This window comes from Anomaloglossus baeobatrachus, chromosome 2, assembly GCF_048569485.1.
Source record: "Anomaloglossus baeobatrachus isolate aAnoBae1 chromosome 2, aAnoBae1.hap1, whole genome shotgun sequence".
Taxonomy (NCBI): domain Eukaryota; kingdom Metazoa; phylum Chordata; class Amphibia; order Anura; family Aromobatidae; genus Anomaloglossus; species Anomaloglossus baeobatrachus.
This window is the reverse complement of record NC_134354.1, coordinates 260642716-260666936: the sequence shown is the minus strand read 5'-3', so window position 1 is coordinate 260666936 and position 24221 is coordinate 260642716. Positions and strand designations below refer to the sequence as shown.

The window sequence follows — 24221 nt, the reverse complement described above, 5'->3', positions numbered from 1 at the left end:
TGACCCCGGATTTTCGGTCATGCGCATTACTTCAGTTTGAAGCCAGGACACGTACACCCGGCTTCATAGTGCACATGATCAAAACTCCGGGGTCATGCGCACTGAGCCAAAATCCAGCGTCGGACGCGATGGCAGTGGAGAGGTGAGTGAGATCATCCTGTAACGCTACGTATTCACTAGCATGTTAGTACACCCACAGGGGCGTGCTAACATGCTACTGGAGCAGACTGGCCGGGGAACTAACGCCCAGGTGACTAGTCCCTGAGCTCCTTAGCATACGATATAAGATCTTTAGAAATACTTTTTCTAAAGAGCTCTTTATGTATGCTAGTGTATACAGGGACGGTTAGGCAGGAATTAGAAGTATGCACCCAGGACCATGTGCAGTTCTGGGTGCATACTTCTAATTCCTGCCTAACCGTCCCTGTATACACTAGCATTGCACCTGACAGGTTCCCTTTAAACCATTCTAAGAATGAGTGTTTGCGAATTATCGCTTAATTACTGGAAAGAATACTGAGGGCAGCCCTCAGATTGCACTTCTCTCCATTTTGACTCATTCAATAAAATTTCACAAGCGGGACATACTCCGCTTCTGCCTGACAGCGATCCCTTCTATTAATGAGTGGTACTCTGAAATGGTGAATATTTGCAGGATGGAGGAGCTTTCTGCCGAATGCTCTGGACTCACCGACAAATTCACCAGATTATGGAGTGAATGGATATTATTCCCCAAATCTTCATAAAAATTTTCTATAGGCTGTGGGATCTGTGTGCAGGCCTGGGTTGGTGTTGTGGCTTCCATGTCTTAATGCGAAAAAGATGTCTTTACCTTCTCCCATATTCTTCCCTCCCTCCTCCCCTTCTTGTAATTCCTCACTCCACCCACTTTTGTTTTTTTTATTCTTCTCTTTTTATCTTTTCTTTTCTACTATATTGGGATAAGTTTTGGACTTCAGTCTGTTTGTTTTTTATTATTTGGTTACCCCAATATGTCCTCTCATTTGTTCATTTGGTTATAAATTAATTTTGTTTCTCTGTCAAAGTGGCACTTTTATAATTGTGTATTTTATTTAATTTTTTTATGGTCCTTATGAACCAACTGTATTGCTGCATTACAATTGATTCTTTAATGTCCTCATGAATGTTTCAATAAAAATAGATTGAACATAAAAAAAAAAAATCTGTTGTTTGGATCTGGAGACTTGCAGGTGGTCCGTGCATCGCAGTCTGTAGTTAGACCACAAAACGCAGATGTATGAATCTGGCCTCAAGTAAAGAAGCACAATGGCTGCTTAATTATTAGTATGAGCAAGTGGAGGCACCTGAAAACTGTTTTAGGCAAAAAGACAACTGTGCGCAGCACACTGGCTCACTAGTCATCACTATAGCCTTATGCTGGGGTCCTGGGTTGAAATCCCACCAAGGACAATATCTGAAAGGAGTTTGTATCTTCTCTTTGTGTGGCTTTCATCCAGGTACTACATACTGATAAGTGATGGGGAATTTACATTGTGAGCCCCAATGAGGACAGTTATGAGGATATCTGTAAAGCGCTACAACTAATGGTGCTATATAAGTAAATAAAATACAAAAATCCAACCTTTCTACACACTTAGGGATAAGGGACTGAGTGAAAATGGTAACAAACAGCAGATGGACGAGCCCAAAAAAGGTAAACTATACAAATATCACTTTAGAGTGTCCTGAAATTGCAAATATAGTTTTAAATAAGAAGCCATAACTAAGACATTCTTCTGTTCATCAGGCATGATAAAATCTCATTAAATGAAACATAATAATCCATTAAATATTAAAAGGCAATAATAAACTGTGTCTTCTCATTTTTCAGAAGCCTCTTCCATGTTTGACTTTAATTGTGTGGAGTATATTAGCCCTTAAAAAATACATATTCTTGATCAGGGTTCAGCAACTGCAAATATGGTCCTACAGTTTCCTAACAGTCTGTGGGCTGTCAGGGAATGCTGGAAATTATAGTTGCTGATCTCTGCTATAGATAATCTAAATTACATCATGTACAGTATATGATGCATGTGTCTCCTAGTACATAAAAAAAATTTAACTGGTTAAATGAACAACTAATAGCAGCAGTACCTGAGTCTGTATCCTGTTCAAGCCTCTAAACCACAAGATCTGGCCTTTTCGGAGCTCCATTTCTGCATGGTCAATCTCATCTGCATCCTCTGGCAGTTCTTCATGGGGAATATCCTCTTTCATGGGCCCATGGCCTGCTTCTTTCAAGAACTTAAGCCGGCTTGTGGGAACTGTGCAGATTAACTAAACAGATCAATAAGAAGATGATCATAACATTCCATGGGCAGGGTGCAGATCAACATATTTATATGACAATAAATGTACGAAACACACCTGGCCCCATAACAACTCGCCAATTCCAATGAAGATGCACCAGAACCACTGTGATAGAGTTAGGCCAGAGCAACTGAATGGTTTGCCTCCAAATTCTACAATCACAATCTGTTAATAAAACAACAACAAACAAACAGAATAAGAATATAGATAGATTTCTTCCATCTACTCGTATTATGAAGCATTTCTGCATCATTTACTTTTTCCCCACTATATAATGACCATATGAGACGTAGGAGTGAGTGATGCCCATGGTCAGAATGTTTTCATGTTAGAGTCATACTTTCCAAGATGCACTACTGTATTTTGACAAAGCATTGTTTGCACATTGGGTTAATATTTAAGTTGTTCACATTACCGGGCACGCAGCTTACAGTTTATGTACAGTATACAGTGGATCCTTGGTTTGCGAGAACAATCCATTCGGAGAGTGTGCTTGTAAACCAAGTTACTCATCTAGCAAAGCAAAATTTCCCATAGGAAATAATGCAAGCTCAGGCAATTTGTTCCACAACTTGTTCAATGTCCCATCCTGGTCCCCTATTGTGCCATTCCACACACACACAAACACGCACGCACACACACATATTATGCTCACCTTAAGGCCACGTCACACTAAGCAACATCGCTAGCAACATCGCTGCTGAGGCACGACTTTTGTGAGGTAGCAGCGATGTTGCTAGTGATGTCGCTGTGTGTGACATCCAGCAACAACCTGGCCCCTGCTGTGAGGTCGCTGGTTGTTGCTGAATGTCCTGGACCATTTTTTAGTTGTTGCTCTCCCGCTGTGAAGCACACATCGCTGTGTGTGACAGCGAGAGAGCAACAACTGAATGTGCAGGCAGCAGGAGCTGGCTTCTGCGGACGCTGGTAACCACGGTAAACATCGGGTAACCAAGAAGCCCTTACCTTGGTTACCCGATATTTACCTTCGTTACCAGCGCCCGCGACTCTCACGCTGTCAGTGCCGGCTCCCTGCACACGTAGCCGGAGTACACATCGGGTAATTAACCCGATGTGTACTGTGGCTAGGAGTGCAGGGAACAGGGAGCCGGCACTGGCAGCGTGAGAGCGGCGGACGCTGGTAACGAAGGTAAATATCGGGTAACCAAGGGAAGGGCTTCTTGGTTACCCGATGTTTACCGTAGTTACCAGCGTCCGCAGAAGCCGGCTCCCTGCTGCCTGCACACGTAGCAGAGTACACATCGGGTAATTAACCCGATGTGTACTGTGGCTAGGTGTGCAGGGAGCCAGCGCTAAGCGGTGTGCGCTGGTAACCAAGGTAAATATCGGGTTGGTTACCCGATATTTACCTTAGTTACCAAGTGCAGCATGCTTCCACGCGTCGCTGCTGGCTGGGGGCTGGTCACTGGTGAGATCTGCCTGTGTGACAGCTCACCAGCAACTCGTGTAACGACGCTCCAGCAATCCCTGCCAGGTCAGGTTGCTGGTGGGATCGCTGGAGCGTCGCTTAGTGTGACGGTACCTTTATCTTCTGTTCCATCGCCAGCCTCATTGTTCTTGTAGTTCGCTGGTACAGGATGTGTATCGGGTAACCATCGCGACCGATGCCAGAGCTTCTACTGCCAGAGCGCTGACGTCAAAGACAGGAGCCACTTGCCTCTGACTGGCCTTTAAGTAGCAGCTGACAGCGGACGTTCCTCCATCGGCGTAAGGTGAGCATAATATATGTGTGCGTTCGTGTTTGTGTATCTTTGTGCGGACTGCAAGAGCGGGTCAGAGTGTAATTAAAGTACGGAACCGGAAGTGTGTGCGGTATGTATTTGCTCGTACAGCAAAGCTTGCTCGTAAACGGAGTTACAAATTTACAGCAAGCTTTGCTCGTATAGCGAAATAGTCGCAAACCGGGTTACTCGTAAACCGAGGTTCCACCGTATTGCTATTTTTAGCGCTGCTTTTACAATGCTTGTTTATTTTTACCCAAATACAAAAAAATGAGGTTTCTGTTAAAAATAGAACATGGGAGTAGAAAAGTCTGAAGATCACATTGAAACATTCTAATGAAAGAGCACCAACACCATTACTTTATATCTTAAGGCCCAGTCACACTAAACAACATCGCTAGCAACATCGCTGCTAACGAACAACTTTTGTGACGTAATAGCGATGTTGCTAGTGATGTCGCTGTGTGTGACATCCAGCAACAACCTGGCCCCTGCTGTGAGGTCGCTGGTTGTTGCTGAACGTCCTGGGCCATTTTTTAGTTGTTGCTCTCCCGCTGTGAAGCACAAATCGCTGTGTGTGACAGCGACAGAGCAACAACTAAATGTGCAGGCAGCAGGAGCCGGCTACTGCGGACTCTGGTAACCACAGTAAACATCGGGTAACCAAGAAGCCCTTACCTTGGTTACCCGATATTTACCTTCGTTCAGGGCCGTATTTACCATTAGGCACCCGTGGTCCGGTGCCTAGGGCGGCAGGTTGTGAGGGGCTGCACCTTCTGGCAGAAAAAAAAAATACATTTTTTTTTTTTTTTTTACATTTTTTTTTTCTGCGGCCGCCGAACACAGGGAGCTGATTGACCCCGGAACTGCCGGCGCCTGCACTTCCGCGGTCACAGGCATGCGCCAATCAGCTCCTTCCTCTGTGCTGCGTCCACTGCTGTGTGGACGTCACATGCAGAGCTCACAGCAGGACGCCGCGGAGGACGCCGTGATGGAAGCCGGTGTCAGAAGAGGATACTCACGTGAGCCAGGAAGATGGCGGCGGGCACTGGAGCAGGTAAGTGGATTCATAAGGAGCGTGGGAGTGTCTCTAATGCAGGCCGGTGATCTGCGCATGCGGGGGGGGAGGCGGCCAAGGCTGATACTGGAGGGAGGCAGAGGCTGAGACTGGGGGTAGGCTGGAGAGAGGCAGAGGCTGAGACTGGGGGGAGGCTGGAGGGAGGCAGAGGCAGAGACTGGGGGGAGGCTGGAGGGAGGCAGAGACTGGGGGGAGGCTGGAGGGAGGCAGAGGCAGAGATTGGGGGGAGGCTGGAGGGAGGCTGAGACTGGGGGGAGGCTGGAGGGAGGCTGAGACTGGGGGGGAGGCTGGAGGGAGGCAGAAGCTGAGACTGGAGGGAGGCTGAGACTGGGGGGAGGCTGGAGGGAGACTGAGGCTGAGACTGGGGGGAGGCTGGAGGGAAGCTGAGGCTGAGACTGGAGGGAGGCTGAGGCTGAGACTTGAGGGAGGCTGAGGCTGAGACTGGAGGGAGGCTGGAGGGTGGCAGAGGCTGAGACTGGGGGGAGGCTGGAGGGAGGCAGAGGCTGAGACTGGGGGGGAGGCTGGAGGGAGGCAGAAGCTGAATCTGGGGGAGGCTGGAGGGAGGCAGAGGCTGAGACTGGGGGGAGGCTGGAGGGAGGCAGAGGCTGAGACTGAGGGGAGGCTGGAGGGAAGCTGAGGCTGAGACTGGAGGGAGGCTGAGGCTGAAACTTGAGGGAGGCTGAGGCTGAGACTTGAGGGAGGCTGAGGCTGAGACTGGAGGGAGGCTGGAGGGTGGCAGAGGCTGAGACTGGGGGGAGGCTGGAGGGAGGCAGAGGCTGAGACTGGGGGGAGGCTGGAGGGAGGCAGAGGCTGAATCTGGGGGAGGCTGGAGGGAGGCAGAGGCTAAGATTGGGGGGAGGTAGAGGCTGAGACTGGGGGGAGGCTGGAGGGAAACTGAGGCTGAGACTGGGGGAAGGCTGGAGGGAGGCTGAGACTGGAGGGAGGCTGAGGAGGAGACTGGGGGGAGGCTGAGGCTGGGGGGAGGCAAAGGCTGAGACTGGGGAAGAGAGGCTGATGCTGAGGGAAGATAGAAGCTGATGCTGGGGGAGAGAGGCTGATGCTGGGGGAGTGGGAGAGAGGGGCTAATGCTAGAGACAGAGGACAAGGGATGAGGGATAGTGCAATGACAAAATCGATTGGGTGGGGGGAGTGTAAGGACTCAGAATAAGAGGGGGGCAGCATTGGGAGCTCATTATGAAGAAGGGGCAGCATGTGTGGGATCAGTATGGAGTGGAGCAATGTAGGGGAGTCAATATCAAGAGTGGGGTAGTGTGTGTGTGGGGGGGTCTCAGCATAAACGTTAGTGTGGTGGTCTTAGCATGAGTGGGGCAACATGAAGGTCTCATTATGGAAAAGAGGAAGGCAGCATTAGGAGCTCATGGAGAGGGACAGCATGCATGGGACATTGTGAGAAGGGGGCAGCATGCATGGGACACTGAGGAGGGGGCAGCATGCATGGGACACTGAGGAGGGGGCAGCATGCATGGGACACTGAGGAGAGGGCAGCATGCATGGGACATTGTGAGGAGGGAGCAGCATGCATGGGACATTGTGAGGAGGGAGCAGCATGCATGGGACATTGTGAGGAGGGGGCATCAAGCATGAGACATTGTGAGGAGGGAGCAGCATGCATGGGACATTGTGAGGCGGGAGCAGCATGCATGAGACATTGTAAGGAGGGAGCAGCATGCATGAGACATTGTGAGGAGGGAGCAGCATGTATGGGACATTGTGAGGAGGGAGCAGCATGCATGGGACATTGTGAGGAGGGAGCATCAAGCATGAGACATTGTGAGGAGGGAGCAGCATGCATGGGACATTGTGAGGAGGGAGCAGCATGCATGAGACATTGTGAGGAGGAAGCAGCATGCATGAGACATTGTGAGGAGGGAGCAGCATGCATGGGACATTGTGAGGAGGGGGCAGCATGCATGGGACATTGTGAGGAGGGAGCAGCATGCATGGGACATTGTGAAGAGGGGGCAGCATGCATGGGACATTGTGAGGAGAGAGCATGCATGGGACATTGTGAGGAGGGGGCAGCATGCAAGGGACATTGTGAGGAGTGGGCAGCATGCATGGGACATTGTGAGGCGAGAGCAGCATGCATGAGACATTGTGAGGAGGGAGCAGCATGCATGGGACATTGTGAGGAGGGAGCAGCATGCATGGGACATTGTGAGGAGGGGGCAGCATGCATGGGACATTGTGAGGAGGGAGCAGCATGCATGGGACATTGTGAAGAGGGGGCAGCATGCATGGGACATTGTGAGGAGGGAGCAGCATGCATGGGACATTGTGAGGAGGGGGCAGCATGCATGGGACATTGTGAGGAGGGGGCAGCATGCATGGGACATTGTGAGGAGGGGGCTGCATGCATGGGACATTGTGAGCAGGGGGCAGCATGCATAGGACATTGTGAGGAGGGGGCAGCATGCATGGGACATTGTGAGGAGGGGGCAGCATGCATGGGACATTGTGAGCAGGGGGCAGCATGCATGGGACATTGTCCTCACATCATTCTGCTCCCTCCTCACAATGTACAGATCATATTTCATAATCGAGGAAGGTGTGGTGGATATACAGTAGTTTATAAGGGAGGGCAGAGTGGTGTTTTAGTTTATTAGGGGCAGTGTCACAGTCACAGTATATAAGTGGAGACGGTGTGGTGAGAATATTTTATACTTATGCTATGTTTTGATGTGCCCGTGGTGATCCCCATGGGGGGGGGGTTAGTGCCCTTCATTTCTCATTGATACTTTTTAAAGTGTGCTACAGAGTAGATCTGCCTTAAACAGAGGTCGTGTGCGAAAACTCAGTTTTACGTTGTCACTAAGGGGCGCGACCACTTAAAGTGCCTAGGGCAGCATGAAGGCAAAATACAGCCTTGCCTTCGTTACCAGCGTCCGCTGCTCTCAGCTGTCAGTGCCGGCTCCTGCTCTGTGCACATGTAGCTGCAGTACACATCAGGTAATTAACCCCATGTGTACTGTAGCTAGGAGAGCAGGGAGCCAGCGCTAAGCAGTGTGCGCGGCTCCCTGCTCTGTGCACATGTAGCTGCAGTACACATCGGGTAATTAACCCCATGTGTACTGTAGCTAGGAGAGCAGGGAGCCAGCGCTAAGCGGTGTGCGCTGGTAACCAAGGTAAATATCGGGTTGGTTACCCGATATTTACCTTAGTTACCAAGCGCAGCATCGCTTCCACGCGACGCTGCTGGCTGGTCACTGGTTGCTGGTGAGCTCACCAGCAACTCATGTAGCCACGCTTCAGCGATCCCTGCCAGGTCAGGTTGCTGGTGGGATCGCTGGAGCGTCGCAGTGTGACATCTCACCAGCAACCTCCTAGCAACTTACCAGCGATCCCTATCAGGTTGGATCGTTGTTGGGATCGCTGGTAAGTTGTTTAGTGTGACTGGGCCTTTACTCTACATTTTACAGTCCTTACTTTTAGGTCTGATTATCTTAAAGATAGAGAGAAAGGACTGTATCAGTTCACAACCTAATTTGGATCATCAGACAATTTAACCGGTTAGTTATCTGGATAGGTGTCCAGGCGACCATCAATGTTTCTTATTAGTGGAAAGGTAAGAGACTGATAGATTCACAAGTGCATCGAAGAGGACAGAGGTCCAAACTTAAAAAGTACAGATAAGACTTACTTAAGATGTGATAAACATTGTTAATTTATGTAGCAACAATTACAAACCCTTAATAATATTTTACTTTAGAATGAACTGAAAAATGTACACGTGGCAATGGAAACCCACTATTTACCATCACATATTTATATTGTGGGACATATCGGTAGCTGTACACCGGTTAACAGTATTCAGAAATAAAAATCCTAAAAATAATGAAAATGTCCTGGAAAACAATGATGAACCATAACTTTATATTTTGTTGCACAACCTGGTGAGGCAATTACTGCAAAGAAACGATTTCTGCAATTCTCAATGAAAGTTCTGCATCTCTCCACAGATTTTTGGCCCTCTCCTCATGAGCAAACTGCTCCAGATGTCTGAAGTCTGAAGGGTGCTTTCCCCAGACGGCATGTTTCAGCTCATTCCACAGATGTTCAATAGGATTTAGATCAGGGCTTATAAAAGGGCACTTCAGAATAGTCCAATGCTTTGCTCTTATCCGTTCTTGGATGTTTTTAACAGTGTTCTGAGTCATGATCTCTTTGGGAGGACCCATGACTTCCAACAGATGACAAGATTTCTGACACTGGTCAACACATTTCAGTCCAGAATGCCTTGATAGTCTTGTGGGGACCACGGGGGAACACTGTGGGGACCACGGGGGAACACTGTGTTCCCCCGTGGTCCCCACATAGCTTTCTCATGAGCCAGATCAGACACCCCCATACTTTGCACTGACGAGGGGCAAGCACCCCGAAACACCGTGTCTGCAAATTGGGATTCTGATCTGGCTTATATATCCTGAGTCATATTGCAAAGGATTGTCGAAAATCCACTTGTGACTTTTAGGATCGCTACTTCCAATAGGTGGCGCTGTGCTAGAGTTTGTCTCCTTTACTGGAGAGACAATTTGATAGTCTTGAGATTTCATTGTACCCTGCACAGATTCAAGATAACCTGTGCCAGATGCAGCAAAACATAATCGAACCTCCTCCATGTTCTTTTCTTTATAGGTTGCATTTTTTCATCTGTGAACATAGTGCTTATGTGACTTACAAAAAGACCCAGTTATGACTCCTCCATCTAAAGAACACTCTCTAAGGCTATGTGCGCACTAGGCGTTTTTACCCGCGGATTTACGGCGGAAATTTCTTGAGAAATGTTTGAAATCTTTCTGCAGACATTTCCCAGCAAAACCTATGGGAAAAAAAAATAGCTGTGCGCACATTGCGTTTTTTTCTCAAGAAAATTCTTTGTGAAGATTTTCTTGAGAAAATGTCTTGAGAAAATGAGCATGTCACTTTTCCGCAGGTACATGTGGAATACCCCCGGTATTTCACTCCATTCACTGTAATGTAATCGCAAAATACCGGGGGTATTCCGCAGGTAGCAAATGATGTCACACTCCCTGGACGCCGCACAGAAGCACTTCCGTGTGACCTCCAGGTGCCCATGCAGACTGTGTCCCGCTCCGGCCCCGCGACTGCCCGCCCTGCAGTGTCAGTGTCTGCCCGCAGTATCAGTAGCTTGTCACCCTGCAGCGCAGGCAGACACTGACACACAGCAGTGCGTGCAGCCGTGGGGATGACGGGCGCTGCTGTCAGGAGGTGAGATGAAATCATTACCTGCTGTGACGATCTCCTGCCTCCTGACGTCACCGCGGTCACTGCCATCTATGCCCGTGGCCCGAGACTGTCACTGGCGGTGACGTCACGGGCTCTCGCGATACTGCTGAGAACGCGGCGGGCATAGAAGGCAGTGACAGCGCTGATGGCAGGACTGCAGGAGATCGTCACAGCAGGTAATGATCTCATCTAACCTCCTGATGGCAGCGCTCGGCATCCCCTGCAGTGACATGGGCTGACCTATTGATGTTAGCTCAGGTTACTGCATTACTCTCCCAGCCAATGGGGAACCTTCTGTTCTTCATTGACTGGGACAGTAACTATGGTATGGATCGTCCTGGGACCCCCCCGCTTATTGGATTACGCCAGACCCGAATTTGATTGTTCTTGTCAATAAATTGGTGAAAGAGGGAATGTGGGGAGTGTTTTTTCAAATAAAACTTTTTTTTGTTGTCTATTTTTTATTTATTACTGACTGGGTTGGTGATGTCGGGTATCTGATAGACGCATGACATCACAAACCCCAGGGCTTGATGCCAGGTGACATTACACATCTGGCATCAACCCCATATATTACCCTGTTTGATACCGCACCAGGGCACGGGATGAGCTGGGGCGAAGCACCAGGATTGGCACGTCTAATGGATGCGCCACTTCTGGGGCGGCTGCAGCCTGCTATTTTTAGGCTGGGGAGTGTCCAATAACAGTGGACCTCCCTAGTCTGAGAATATCAGACCCCAGCTTTACCTTGGCTGGTGATCCAATTTGGGGGGGACCCCACGTTTTTTGTTTTAAATTATTAATTTAATGTAAAATAACAGCGTGGGGTGTCCTCTGTTTTGGAATACCAGCCAAGGTGAAGCTGCCAGCTGTGGTCTGCAGGCTGCAGCAGTCTGCTTTACCCTAGCTGGCTACAAAAGATGGGGGGACCTCACATTTTTTTTTTTTTAATTATTTATTTTTTGGCTAAATACAAGGCTAGGCACCCTTTAGTGCCACATGAAAGTCACTAAAGGGTGCCAGCTTAGAATATGCAGGGGGTGAGAGATTATATAGGTCTTTCTCATCTCTCTATCTATCTATTCATCTATCCATCTTTCCCTCTATCCATTATCTGTATATCGATTATCTATATATTATTTATATTATTTATTGCAGTTCAGCATAAAAAAAACGTAGGGACCAACATGCGGCAAAACCGCGTCAAAATCACGGCAAAAACGCATGCGTTTTTCTTGCGGGTTTGGTGCGGTTTTTTTTTACCGCAGGTGCGGTAATCTTCAACTCCCAGACGTTTTTCAACTCCCAGACGTTTCTCAAGAAATTTTCTTGAGAAAAATCACTTTTCTAGTGCGCACATAGCCTAAGAAGCTTTGTGTCTTGTCAATATGCATTTTAACAATTCTCAGTCTCTCTTTGCTTTCAACAGTTGTTTCCCCTTTGGTTGTCTTCCAAGAAGTCCACTTTGAACAAAAGTGCAACGAATGGTGCAGTCTGACACTGATGTACCTTTACCTTGAAGTTCACCTCTAATCTCTTTCGAAGTTGTTCTTGGTTCTTTTACCATTTGTATTATTCGTCTCTTGAATTTGTCAGCAATTTTCCAATTGTGGCAAAGTCCACGGAGGTTGGCTATTGTCTCAGGCCTTAAAAGTGAAGGTGCCGCAATTTTTTTTGTATTAAAAATTATTGAATATATAATCAATTGTTTTTAATACAAAATTAAATACACTAACTTAACAGTCTTTTTTTAAATTGCATTTTTTTTCCAGCCTCTGAGGGCTTCCATTTGCCGGTTATAACGAGACTTCTAGACCTCAAATATGGCAGCCCCTGTATACAGAAAACTTGGGTCGCCACTTGACCCTACCTCAAAAGGTCACAGCTCTGGGAGGAGATTGGCACCATTTTTGTGCAGCCCGCAGCTACTCTGCTGTGCGTGCCCAGTCCTCAGTACGTGTGGTGATTGGAAGAGCTGGGACACCATTGTGACAGGAGGAGGTTACGGTGTGTAAGGCTGACAGGAGAAGATGAGGGCAACGGAGGTCCGGGTTGAGTATCTGTGGCAATGGTGAGTGGTGATCGCAGCCTGAGATCACGAGTGCAGTACACTGTACAGCCTCTGCAGGAGGATGCACCTCACATGTGATACGTGTCTCTGGGGAGTATCCAATGCCCACCATCTGTGATACCCCCCATAGCCATGGATATAATGCCGATAATGTGTGAAACACCACCTTATGGTCATGTATCTAATGCTCACTATCTGTGATACTCCCAGAGCCATGTATCTAATGCCGATCATATGCGATACCTCCAGAGCCATATAGCTAATGCTCACCATCTGTGATACCCTCCATATCCATGAATCGAATACTCATCATGCGGGATACCCCTCAGAGACATGTATCAAATACTGATCATGTGTGATACACCCTGTATACACCATGTATCTAATGATACACCATGTATCTAATGGAGATGATGTGCAATATGCCCCTGAGCCATGTATCTAATGCCAATCATGTGTGATACACCCTCAGAGCCATGTTTCTAATGCTGATCATGGTGACAATGTGGGGCCATTATACTGTACACAGCACTATGAGGGGTCATTATACTGTACACAGCACTAGGTGGAACCATTATAAAGTATTGAGCACTATGTGGGGGCATTATACTGTATGGTGCACTATGTGGGGCACATTATACTGTAAGGTACACTATGTGGGGTGCTTATATTGAATGAAGCACTATCTGGGGCCCATTGTACTATATCCAGTACAATGCCCTGTATCTAATTTCAGCATTTGTTACTCTAATTATATCTATCTCCATCTTATAATACACCGAGCAGCACCAACTAACAGAATCAATGCTGCCAGCTGTCCTCTGTGACAGTCTACTTGTCAGTATCACTTTGCAGTCACCAACAAAATGGCTCCGCACTGTGATCATATACTTCATCCTCCTTTATCCTTTTGTAAACATCACACACATGTGAGCAGATCTAGCCCACATTTACTGCAGTTGTAACATGAGCTAGCAGTACACTAGATTTTCATGGCAAATTTCAGTAGCTACTCTCCTAGTGTTTAAAAGTGGAAAATATCAAACTTTTTTAAAATTATTTCTCACATTTTACTCCATTAAAATATAGATTTATTTTTTTTAAATGAAAACATTAATACTTTCCATTTTTCAACAGCACCTTCCTTTTAAACTTCTGAATTGTGTGTGCAACTGTAGTAACAGGAACATCAAGCTTTTTGGAAATGGTCTTATTGCATTTATCTGTAGCATGTTTCTCTATAATTTTCTATCTAACCTCCTGAGACAACTCTCTCTTTAGTAAATGTTCATTGTAGTAAACACCATGATACTAAATAGCACAGTGATAATTTTTCACCCTCTAAATAGGCAGAATGACGGATTACAAGTTTGTTGACACATGTGAATCAAATTACAGGACACATCTTATTTTCACATGTCCCATGGTCAAATTATGGTACATTTTTTCTATGGGTACCATCATTTTTGTCCAGGTCATTTTCATTTTTTTTTTGTGTTTAATACAATTCAAAAGCAATGTCTGAATTGATACATTGATATTCAGTGAACTTAAACTAAAATTTACTTTTGTTTAGATCATGTTATTTCAGTGACTATTGTGGGTTATTCTCTGCTTAGAAGGGATTTAACAGATGCCAGGATATTATAAGACATAGTGGCCAAAGTTAAAATTACAAAAGGTCATATTTATTTTATATAAGTTCCAATATGCAAAAAAAATAAAATAATATACGTTTACTCTTTGTCTGCTAAGGAAGTCAGGTCATATATCCTTGCAAGGCGGAATATTAGCAGCCAAGAACAGAAGAGATATGACCTTGGAAAGAAAGTTAAAATTCTACAATAAAATAATCTGCAACCTAGGGCTTGTTCTGAAGTTCAGACTTCTAAGTGTTGTTTCTCAGGTTACATCTCAATTAGAGATGCAATCCAAGTCTTGTTTTAAAGATCACATTCCTTGATGGCAAGTTTTTAGACACCAATGTATATTTTTTACATTTATAAAAATAATTCCTGTAAGTCAAAAAGTTACATGAAGGTGGATATGGCTGTCAACTGCAGAGTTAGGCAGGCTTTACACGCTGCGACATCGCTAGTGATTGCTAGTGAAGTCGAGTGCGATAGCATCCGCCCCCGTCGTGGATGCGATATTTGGTGATTACTGCCGTAGCGAACATTATCGCTACGGCAGCTTCACACGCACATACCTGGTCGGCGACGTCGCTGTGACCACCAAACAATCCCTCCTTCAAGGGGGAAGTGCGTTCGGTGTCACAGCGACGTCACTAAGCGGCCGGTCAATAGAAGCGGAGGGGCGGAGATGAGCGGGACGTAAACATCCCGCCCACCTCCTTCCTTCCGCATTGTCGGTGGACGCAGGTAAGGAGAGGTTTGTCGTTCCTGCGGTTTCACACGCAGCGATGTGTGCTGCCGCAGGAACGACGAACAACATTGTACCGGCAGCAGCAGCGACATTATGAAAAGGAGCGACGTGTCACCGATCAACGATTTTTGACGTTTTTGCGATCGGTGATCGTCGCTACTAGGGTTTACACGCTGCGATGTCGGTAACGACGTGACCCCGACGACATATCGTTACCGATGTCGCAACGTGTAAAGCCCGCCTTAGGTTGCCTAGTTTCAGCAAATATATAGGATGTAAATTGTCTTTTAAAGTTTGCAATGCCTGAATTTTATAGGTTTCTAGTGCAATAAAATCTTTATAACAGACTTTTAACCTTTATAGTTCTGGTGAAGCCCAATTTGATGCAAAAAACTACATAAAAAGATGTATGCTTATATAAAGTGCCAAATGCTGTTTTGACATTATGCCAGGTGTCCATTTTTAGAAAATATATGGGTATAAAGGCGCAATGTGATTTTGATATTTTCTTTATACAGGTCAATGGTATAAAATGTTCTAGCTAGCAGAGGTGCAAAATATAAACCCCTCCCCTGCCCATCTCCACCCCGCAAAAAAAAAAATAAAATCCCTCTGTCAGACTGTCAGTGTATAAGATGATCATAGAATACAATAAATAGAATAATAAATAAGTTTTAAAATACCAAAATTAGAATTTAAGGGTGTAAAAATGTGTTCTAATGGATTTGAGACTCAAATACCTGTGCTGCAAAAGTCCCCACAACAACTGCACAAAAGATGGGGTTTCGGAAGATATTCTCAAAAACATTACGTTCTCCGTGGATTTTTCGGGCGTTGATCTCATTAAAAAGTTGCATCATAACAAATGTGTTGAATACAATAGTGTAATGTTCTGAGGGAGGGGAATGCAGAGGTGAATTTCTTCCGCTGTCAATGTCAAAAAATGTCTCTCCTGTAAAAAAGGGGAAAAAAAAAAAAGGGAAATTTCATTGACTAAGTTTGTTACAATAATATTGGGTACTAGAGAATGCATATACCCCAATAAATATATAAAACAATCAACAATGAATGAAGCGTCAGTAAGGCTAATCTCATCAGTACATTTTCAATAAGTGGTGGAATTATTCTGTCTGATTCTTCCCATGTTTAGTTAACCGAATGTGCAATTCTTTCCCAATTTGTATATATTCAATTTGGTTCATGAACAAATATGACCAACAGAGGATGCTGCTAACAATTGCTGCTTTTGGGAAATCATGGTGGTTAAAAACTTAAAAGATAGACTAACTTGTACATTTTTTACATTAATTTGAAGAAAAAAAGTTGAAGAGTTATGTCCACTGCCCAATTAAATCCTGTTTTTACAAGCTAATCCGCCCGATCTTAAAATTTGCAGTGTTTATTTTCATTTAGTGCTAATAAATCTATCTTTTTAACTCTATTACAGTAAAATGAAAGCGGTTAAGCTAATTATAATACTTTACTTCTTTAACCAAGGTAAATGCCAATGAGCATGAGAACAGTTTTCTTTGAAATGCCTTCTCTGGAATGCTTCTAAAATCTATTGTCAGATCATATGCAAAAGAAGGAGGCACTTATCAGAGTTAGGGACGAGCAGAAGTGCTCCTTAGGTCACATAAAAGGGTTGTCCTGTCTAAACTTATAAGTCTACAGTATCGCTATGTGACTGCAGACTTGTTAATCCTCACACTGCATGCAATGTGAAGATTCTCCAGTGTTGGATCCGGGAATGGCAGTCACATGGCTGCAAGTATGTGATGTATAGACTCCCACCCAGAATCTGTCTATGGGGGCACGGTCTTGCTCAATGCAAGTGTACTAAGTGAAGCTACGCCCCTAAAGACGGATTCTGTCTCGGAGCATGCACATCACATACTTGTAGCCATGTGACTGTCATTCGCGGATGTGACACCGGAGAATCTTCACATCGCACTGTGCATGCAGCGTGAGGATTAACAAGTCTACAGACACATAGAGATACTGTAGACTTGTCATTTTAGACTGGAAAACCCCTTTAAACCTACCAGACGTTTGTGAGCCATTTGAAGGTATACTCATTCATATTTCGGCCAAAAATTGTTTAATATTGAATATTATCTATATCAAATAAAATATGGTGTTTACTTTTTTCATGTAGGCTAAAACATACTATTTATTCATCTAGAGTACATGGGGGTTAAAGAAGTTTCACGAGAAAAAAAAAAAAGGGAAATGTCTATAAATGTAGTTAGAAATGTATTTATAATCCGGAAATCACAATTGTTTTGTCTATAGAGGTCACCACTATAAAAATACGATGGCTGCCATCCTGATACACTGATAGATACCCGTCCTTGAATGTTACTACAGGGGGCTGTGAGCATGTGTTCCACTGCTATGACCAGGAGACTCCTGTACCATGTAATGTACCATCATTCAGATAGACAAGGTGGACAGACGTCTGAGTGACCACATCTTACAGCACTCCTTATATCTCCTGTAGTATTAGAGCAGCAAATCTTCCAACATATGACGAGATTGGGGGTGTGGGGGGGATGCTTCCTATTGCCCATGCTCACAGGAACCTGTCCTCACATAATAGGACAGGTATCCATCAGTGCAACATTTTAATTTTATAGTGAGGACCTCACTAAACAAAAACATTTGTGATTTGTTAATTATATATATTTTGAAAGTTTATAGTTTCCAGCTGGATTAAACTATAAAACATTACAATTTAGTGCCTTTTAATTTATTTGCTTGAGATATATGCATGTACATTATTTTTTGTGATATATTGGTGGAATTTTAATCCTAATGTTTTGTAATGGGTGATGTTAACTCTGTGTGCTGTTTCCAGTGGTTGACTTAGAGATGGACAGATCGATTCATGGGTCACTGGACAGAAGGCTCACAAATCTCTAACATTCCTGGATACCTAGAGTAGCTTTTGATTGTCCGGGCTGGTGTGAAGTCATTGTTAGGACATGACATCGTTGTGGCATGACATTGTACCAGCCTGCCATCCAGCAGCCATAGAAATCTGACCTAGCTGGTGGGCTAAAGTCCTGTGAATCAATTTGCCCATCTCTAGTTGACATGTATTTTTATACTCCGCTACCAGGACATGCAAGCCAAGCCAAGAGATCAGACCATCTGCTATGACATATTTAATATGGAAACAAAAATATTTTAAGTTATGTCCTGGGTTATAGATAACCACTTCTTGATTGGAAGATTTCATCTCTCTGAAATCTAATGTTTCCCTTCCTCCTACAGATTGCCTTCCAGCGGAGATATGGCCAGAGAATGCTGAGGGTGAGCTGACTTTTAGTCTTTGTATGGTTTGAGAGCGAGCACTAAATTTTACAAATCTTTTCCCGTTAAATGATGTATTATTAGAACAGATAGCAGGTGCATGGTGTGGGCTCAGAAGTTGAGCCTATTTCGCACTGGGCAGATGCGTTTCACACCTGGCATCTACATTAAACAGCAGCAATCAGAGCTACAAGGTTCAGATTCAAAGGCTTGGAAACAATACAAAAACTATATAAGAATGATGTATAGTGACCAAACTAGAATAACACGTGGCTGGAAACCAAACAAGTAAATAAATTACCCTGCTATTTATATAATCTTTGCCAGGAGGACTAGATGTACAAGCCAAATGTAACAGACAGAAGTCCATAAAAAAATAGATCAATATATTCAAAAGGGGAACAATCCTGACCTGCAAAGAGCAGAGTGAAGATGATAGTCAACTGATACACAGCATGTCCCAAAATATTTTTCATCATAGTACGTGAGATGAGTGGCTTGTTGCGACCATATGGTTTACGGAGAAGTAGTGATTCTGTGGGAGGCTCGGTGGCGAGTGCAAGGGAGGCAAAGGTATCCATGATCAAATTGACCCAAAGCATCTGCACAGCTTTTAATGGAGAATCCTGCAAAAAAAAAAAAATGCAATTGAAAACAGTTAATCCAGGAAAGACTAAAAATGTGGTGCAACTAATGAACAATGCAGGGGAGTAGGATGGGGTTTAGGGTGTGCAAAAGAAAGCATGATAGAAATGTGTACATCAGGATTATAATTTTGGAGGAAGACTTGCCAATAATTGGCCAACGAACATTAAAGGGAACCTGTCAGGTGCAATGAGCACCCAGGACCACGAGCAGTTCTGGGTACATATTTCTAATCTCTGCCTAACTGTCCCTGTATACACTAACATAGATAAAGAGATCTATAGAAAAAGTATTTCTAAAGATCTTATATCGTATGCTAATGAGCGAGGGGACTAGTCCACTGGGCGTTAGTTCCCCGGCCAGTTGCCCCGCATTAGCATTTTAGTACGCCCCTGTGGGTGTACTAACATGCTAATGAATACGCAGCGTCACAGGATGATCTCACTCACCTCTCCACTGCTGTTGCATCAGACGCTGAATTTCGGCTCAGTGGGCATGACCCCGGAGTTTGGGTCATGTGCACTATGAAGCCGGGTGTACGTGTCCTGGCATCAAACTAAAGTAGTGCGCATGACCGAAACTCCGGGGTCATGTGCACTGAGCCGAAATCCAGCGTTGGGACGCGATGGCGGCGGAGAGGTGAGTGAGATCATCCTGAGATGCTGTTTATGACATAAGAATGTGACGGCTAGGAGTCACAGTGCTGACACTGCAGGAAGGGCAAGTATGAAGTTTAATTTTATTTTGCTCGACGAAGCGATTAAAAAGGGGTTCCCCAGTAGTGGGCAATTCAAGGTCTTAAAGGAGATTCCACTGTTGCTGCAGTCCCAGTGTTGTGACTAGAAAGGCGATGTCACATTAATAGTGAGTGTCACCGATGAACTCACCATTAATTTAGCCACAGAGCTCAGTGAGTGACAACACTGGGAGTGGGACCGCAGCAATGGATGGCAGCCGGCACAGGACTCAAGGGGGTAAGGCACCTCATAAGTTTATTTAACCCCTTGACCCCTGGGCGATTTTCCATTTTTCCATTTTTTTTTCCTCCCCTTCCTCCGAAAGCCATAACTTTTATATTTTTCTGTCAATCTTGCCAGATGAGGGCTTGCTTTTTGCTGGACGTGTTGTACTTTTGGATGAAAACATTAGTTTTACCATATAGTGTACTGGAAAACGGCAACAACATTCCAGAAAAAATAGCAAAAAAAGTGAGTCTGATTGATTGTTTGTGGGATATATTATTCACCATGTTTACTGTATCTTAAAACTGATGTGCCATTGTGATGCCTCAGATCGATATGAGTTCATAGACACCAAACATGTATAGGTCTACTTTTATCTAAGGGGTTAAAAATAATTCACAAGTTTGTCCAAAAAAGGGTGCACTTTTTGCGTCATTTTCCACAATCCGTAGCGTTGTCATTTTTTGGGATGTATGGCTCAATGACCACTTATTTTTTACAACTTGAGCTGATGTTTTTAACAGTACCATTTTTGCGCAGATGCTACATTTTGATCACCTGTTATCACATCTTGTGCAAAATATGCAGAGACCAAAAACATAATTTTGTAGTTTGGTTTTTTTTTTTTTTTTGCCGCTACGCCGTTTACTGATCAGATTAACTGATTTCATATTTTGATAGATTGGGCATTTCTGAAAGCGGCGATACCAAATGTGTGTATAGATTTTATTTTTTTAACCCTTTAATTTTTAATGGGCCGAATGGGGGGTGATTTGAACTTTTAGGTTTTTTATTTTTTCATTTTTTAAAACTTTTTTTTATTTTACTAGTCCCCTTAGGGGACTATAAGGATCAGCAGTCTGATCACTTGTTCCTTTCTGTAGATCACAGCTGCACAGCTGAGATCTGCAGAAAAGCTGCTTTACTCTCATACACGGTGCTCTGCCGGGTGTAAGAGGAAGTGACTCATGATAGCTACAGAAGTCATCACATGACCATGTGCTACCATGACAACCATCGGATCCACGGGATCACGTCACATGACTTCCGATGGTGCCAGGTAAGTGAATGCATATCGCGGCGTGCTCTTTCCTCTCACTGTCATATTTTGACAGTGAGAGGCAAGTGGGTTGACAGGTGCAATAGGGTCCCGGACCCACTCGTACCTGATAGCCACACATGTCAGCTGTTCAAATCAGCTGACATGTGCAGGCATCGCAGCCAGCGGGGATTAACCTGACACGATCCATAATGTACCCAGAACGTCATGTGTCATGAAGAGCTTCACACACTTTGGAAACCACTTTACTGAATAAGGAATTCCACCTTTAATTACCTAGAAGATCTACAATTTTGGTTCCAAAAAGTTCAAATCACTTTGACATTAAGAAATAGTAATTTAGACATCTGATGATGAAAGAAATAAACATATTCTTACTTGAGTGATGCAGGCTCCAGTGAAAGCAACAATGACAGCAACCACATTAACAGTGAGCTGGAACTGAAGGAACTTGGAGATGCTATCATATACGTTACGTCCCCACATAACTGCTTTTACAATACTGGTAAAGTTATCATCTGTGAGGATAATGTCTGATGCTTCCTTTGCCACATCTGTACCAGCTATACCCTATAAAAGAGAATACATATCGAGTCTTGACCTATTATTTTTCAGAATGTGGACGTTCATGATTTGAGCTACTACAGGAACAGAGAAGAGAGAATTGTTTTTGCAAAGCAATAACATCTATGCATTTTAATTTACTATTAATATGTACCATGGCAAATCCCACGTCTGCTTTCTTTAATGCTGGTCCATCATTAGTTCCATCCCCGGTGACGGCTACCACTTGTCTCCGTTCAGCCACTGTGCTGTCAATGATACCTAGAATAGATATACAATTGAAAACCTTTTAGAGAATTAGAACTCAAGCAGAATAGGAATGGAGAGGTGTAATGTCTTCTTAGAAGCTACACTGTTAAAGAGAACCTCTCACCAGGATTTTCCCTTATAAGCTGCAGCCACTACCAGTAAACCCTTATACACAGCATTCCGGGAAAACTGTATATAAGTGCCCAGGACGCACTGTATAATGTAAAAAAGAACTTTATTATACTCTCCTAGAAGGCGGTCGGGTCTGATAGGCGTCGCTGCTCTCAGTCCGATGCCTCCTCTATCTTGTGCAGTCGCCGTCCTCCTTCACAGTCCCGTGTGGATGACGCTTCCTATGTCATATACACAGAGGCCGCCATTGTGCTCCTGCACATGTGTACTTTGATTTGCCCTACTGAGGGCAGATCAAAGTACTGTAATGTGCAGGCACAAGGAAAGTTGAAAGACCGCCTGCGCATTACAATACTATGATCTGCCAGGGTAGCAGGGCAGATCAAAGTGCACATGTGCAGGAGCACAAAGGCGGTCTCTGTGCTTGGATGACGTAGGATGCGTCATCCAAACAGGGCTGGGTAGGAGGACGGCGATGGACGTAAGAGAGGAGGCACCGGACCCGAAAGCAGTAGCACCCACTGGACCTGAACACCCCCTAGAGGAGTATAATAAAGGTCTTTTTTACATTATACAGAGCGGGCACTTATATACATTATTCTAGAATGCTGTATGTAAAAGCTCACTGGTGGTGGACGCAGCTTATAAGAGAAAATCCTGGTGACAGGTTCTCTTTAAAGCCGGCTGCATTTCCTACCTTTCACTAGTGTGTGCTTATCTGTGGGAGATGATCGTGCCAGCACTCGAAGCCTTGGCCAAACTTTGTCCAGCTTTTCTTGCTCTACCTGAGAATAGTACAACAAAGAGTTACAGAACAATAGCAAAAATAAGCCAATAATCTCTTCAGAGTAAATTGGGCGCCTCCTTGTCTGTATGAAAACTGAAAGCAGGTGACGCTCATGTGCAGCCTCGTAAGAGACCAATATTGAGGTAGTAGTGTCATTGTACGCTAAGGGAGAGAGACATTTTTTGGGTTCATATACACCCTCTATAGGTGTAAACACAAAATCCTAACATCCCAGGCCTAAAGAGAAGTTGTAATGCAATGGGATCATGAGTATTGCTAGACGGCAATGTGCACAGATTGCCAGCCTGCTGTACTGCATGCATCAATGTGCAGCATGAACACATTAACCCCCACTTCATGGCAGAAACTGTACAACAGAAATTATAGCCACTTTTGCCTGATGGACAAAACAGTGAATTATCTCTGCTTATATACACCATAGGATACAAAGCCATAATTTAGTAAACAATTAACCCTTTCACTGTCAGAGATGGTTTTTTGTTTGTTTTGCCTCTTTACGGTCTTCAATGGGTAGGATAACTAACATGCTCATTTTATACTTTGGGTTATTATGGATACAATGATACAAAACATGTATATATTATTTATTGGTACCATTTTGGAGTTCATGAATCTATTTGATTGCTTCTTATACAAATTAAAAAAAAAACCACAAAAATAACCAAACAACTAAAAAGTCATAAGTAATCCTGGCTCTTTTTAGGGCATTTACATGGTGGAATAAATAGCTAATTTTATACAGTGGACTGTTATCAACACTGTGATACCACATATACCGTAGTACAGCTATACTTCATTACTGTAAGGATGCAACCGGCAATGTGGCAGATGGCCGGTATGTGTCACAGAGGTGGAAACCCTCTGCGATCTGAACGTGGAATGTTTCTCTGGAACTTGTAGTTCCCTGAGGATTGTTGTACACATTCAGGGCTGGGTTCATGGGATGGTCAGAAGTGATGGGCGGGACTGACCATCCACATACCTCCCATACGTACGTGTGTCTCATGGGATTTAATGGAGTTGTCGTTTGTCACATGATCTCTGTGTGCTGGTGGGAGCCATCTTGGTTGGAGCACATGTGCAGGAGATCCTGTGCATACAGAGCTAGCGAGGCCTCTGAAATGTCAGGGAGCTGCAGAATCCACTGAGGCTTTGAGGAATTGGAACGTGTACAAGGGCCGGGATGGTGAGCCCAGTGTGAGAGTCTCCCTGGACTGGATGGAGGCAGACTGACAGCCTGCAAACCTACTGGCAGGTAACACCCCAGAAAGGGGGACTTTACTGGCTGATACCAGAGAATGAACTGTATGAACAATCGGCAGTTTAAACAGACAGTGAGACGTTGTCCTGCGGGAAAGTGGCTGTGGCCCATTACACTGCGTGGTTTATGAGGATGTGAATAAATCACCGAGATTTTTAAGTGACAAAGTGCTCGTGTGTGTCTTGATCCCGCTGCCAGACGTGTGCCCCAAGATGTTCAGGGTCCAGGTTGTCACATTACTTTCTCACAATTAAAATCCTAATAAAAACAAACATTTTTCTGTGTCGCCATATTCGAAGAGCCATAATTATTTTTTTTTCTGGTGACGAGAGTGGGTTTGATTTTTT

At 44.6% G+C, this 24221-nt stretch overlaps 1 protein-coding gene across 1 annotated transcript in view; it reads right to left on the bottom strand.

Annotated features, from left to right (window-relative positions):
* The window catches only part of LOC142289641 (plasma membrane calcium-transporting ATPase 1-like), an 88896-nt gene that overhangs the window by 34098 nt on the left and 30577 nt on the right, over positions 1-24221 (bottom strand). The window contains exons 3-9 of the mRNA XM_075333606.1: positions 22503-22590; positions 21579-21685; positions 21239-21430; positions 18606-18819; positions 15616-15827; positions 2389-2496; positions 2116-2298 (exon numbers count right to left, since the gene is read on the bottom strand). Of these exons, the coding sequence (XP_075189721.1) occupies positions 2116-2298; positions 2389-2496; positions 15616-15827; positions 18606-18819; positions 21239-21430; positions 21579-21685; positions 22503-22590 (1104 nt within the window). The remainder of the gene's footprint in view (positions 1-2115; positions 2299-2388; positions 2497-15615; positions 15828-18605; positions 18820-21238; positions 21431-21578; positions 21686-22502; positions 22591-24221) is intronic.